This window comes from Otolemur garnettii, unplaced genomic scaffold (genome assembly GCF_000181295.1).
Source record: "Otolemur garnettii isolate 467f Iridium unplaced genomic scaffold, OtoGar3 scaffold00041, whole genome shotgun sequence".
Lineage (NCBI taxonomy): Eukaryota > Metazoa > Chordata > Mammalia > Primates > Galagidae > Otolemur > Otolemur garnettii.
Window position 1 is genome coordinate 13183960 of NW_003852436.1, and position 2282 is coordinate 13186241.

Here is a 2282-nt window from a genome sequence, read left to right on the forward strand (position 1 = left end):
ATAGTGAGACTCTGTCTCAAAAAAAGAGAAAAAAGATATAAAATATAAGCTTAGGAAACTGAGAAGTAAGAAAAGGAACTAATTTAATGTTAAGAACCTTGGTTCTATAAAGAAATCTACCATTATGTCCTAAAAAAAAGATGCTGTAGATAGAAGAGGCACACAGTCTGTGCATTGAATTGACTTTCAAATATTCCAGTGATTTTTTTTGCATACTTTTAAACAAAAAACTTTAGTTTGATAATTTGTATATATTTATGTAAAGATAGAAGTTTAAATATTTGAGTAGATAAAAGAGTATATTGTAAAGACACAGCATTTGATTGCTTAAGATACTTACTTCATATTTTTCTGTCTTAGCCTGTATTTTATTTAGGGAACTTTATCAAGGGAAACTTTTAGAAAAACTGATAATAGTGTGTGATGGAAGGGTTTAAGAGAAATCAAAAATATTTGGTACTTTAAAATTAACCCAAGAATGGTTCGATTGTAAGTAAGCTGTCTTAGTCCATGGTGGTATTCTTTGTAATTAAAAGAATTTTAAGCAGTTCAGTTAGTGTAAATCTAAAGTTAAACTTCAGTTTAGAAACACTCCCCAGCTTTGTACAACTCCAGAAAGCGTTTTTTCACACATATGCAGTGCCGAGCCTAGACAGTGATACATGGTGGCCCTAGGTCAGCTGATTATTCAGGGAGATTTTCAAAGAGGAAAGAGAGGTGGTGGCAGAAGAACCCCCCGAGCCAGTCTTTATCTGAAAGTAAGTATTTGGGAGACATGTTAGCTCTTTTAATGCTGTCTTCAGATTCATTTATCATCATCTTGCAGAAGTGCTAACCATATCTACTGCTACAAAATTAATCATTTTAACCTGTTTGAAGGTTTTAACTAATTGTCAGATGATGCTTAGTGAACACAAACACACACCAGCAGTGCACAGCAGTGGGAGACAGGATAGGAGGTCACTATTAGTTGTTAGGCCTGCTCATAATTCATCTTCTAATGGAAGCACAGCTCGCTCGTTCAAGAGGATATCAAACATTGTGTACCTTGTCTAAAGCAGCTTCTCATGAAAGAGAATTTCAAGCATAGTTGTCTTATTCAGGTTTAATACTTTTAGGTGATTTGTTTTTAGGATCAGTGTGGCTATGCCTTCTAGTAGGTCACAAAAAATCTGAGTTTTCACAGTAACAAACTCTGATCCTTCATTTATTATTGTTACTTGCCTTCCTTCCTGATTTCAGTGTTGTGTAATCCTGATATCTTTTCCTGGAGTACCACCCCTTTGTTTACCCGTTTCCTTCTTTTTTTGTAGCTTTTAGCCAGGCCTGGGTTTGAACCCGCCACCTCCGGCATATGGGACCAGTCCCCTACCCTTTTGAGCCACAGGCGCCGCCCTGTTTCCTTCTTTTTCATATCTAGAACCCAAAACTCTTAGCCATACTCAGTAAGGCTTAGCCTTTTCCACTCCCCACAGAAACTGCCACAGCTGTTTCCTTGGGTAGATGACTCTGACATCTTCAGTTGTGACTTCCCAGTCCTCTTCATAATTTTGATAACTTCTATCCGCTCAGAAATGACTAAAACTCTTATTTAGACTTACTAAACTACTCTGACCTACTGAGGGTAAGCCTAAGCCAGTGGATCCAAAACCTCATATTGAGGTTAAGGGAATCAGCATGGACAAAGAATTGTGCTAGACTGTTTCAGAAAGTGAGAAAACTTTTATTTCAAGTGTGTAATTTTAAGATACTGCCATTCTTTATACATTTAATCAGCAGCAATTTTGGCAAGTGCATCATCTGTCTGAAAGGTAATCAAACTTGAAGTTTCAGGGCCAGGTGTGGTGGCTCATGCCTGTAATCCTAGCACTTTGGGAGGCCAAGGTGGAAGGATTCCTTGAAACCAGGAATTTGAAACTAGCCTGGGCAATAGCAAGACCTAGTCTCTACAAAATATTTATTTTTTATTTAAATATAATTTATTTAAAAATTAGCCAGGTGTGGTGGTGTAAGTCTGTGGTCTCAACTACTCAGGAGGCAGGAAGATCATTTGAGCCTGGGAGTTGGAAGCTACAGTGAGCTATGACAATATCATTGTACTCTATCCCAAGCAACAGAGCAAGAGCCTGTTTAAAAAAAAATGTCTCAGGGTATACAAAGGTTGATCAACTTTCTGGAATGTGGAATAACACATTTGAAAAGAAAGTTGCAACTGAAATTTTATACTGATTGTGTTCTGCTGTCCATTTTAACCCTTGAATTTAAGTTTGGTAATTTCTTTT

General features: G+C 37.0%; 1 protein-coding gene across 1 annotated transcript in view; it reads left to right on the plus strand.

Moving 5' to 3' along the window:
* The window catches only part of MND1 (meiotic nuclear divisions 1), a 95635-nt gene that overhangs the window by 61783 nt on the left and 31570 nt on the right, over positions 1-2282 (plus strand). Inside the window, exon 7 of the mRNA XM_023513452.1 lies at positions 2267-2270. Coding sequence (XP_023369220.1) covers positions 2267-2270 — 4 coding nt within the window. The remainder of the gene's footprint in view (positions 1-2266; positions 2271-2282) is intronic.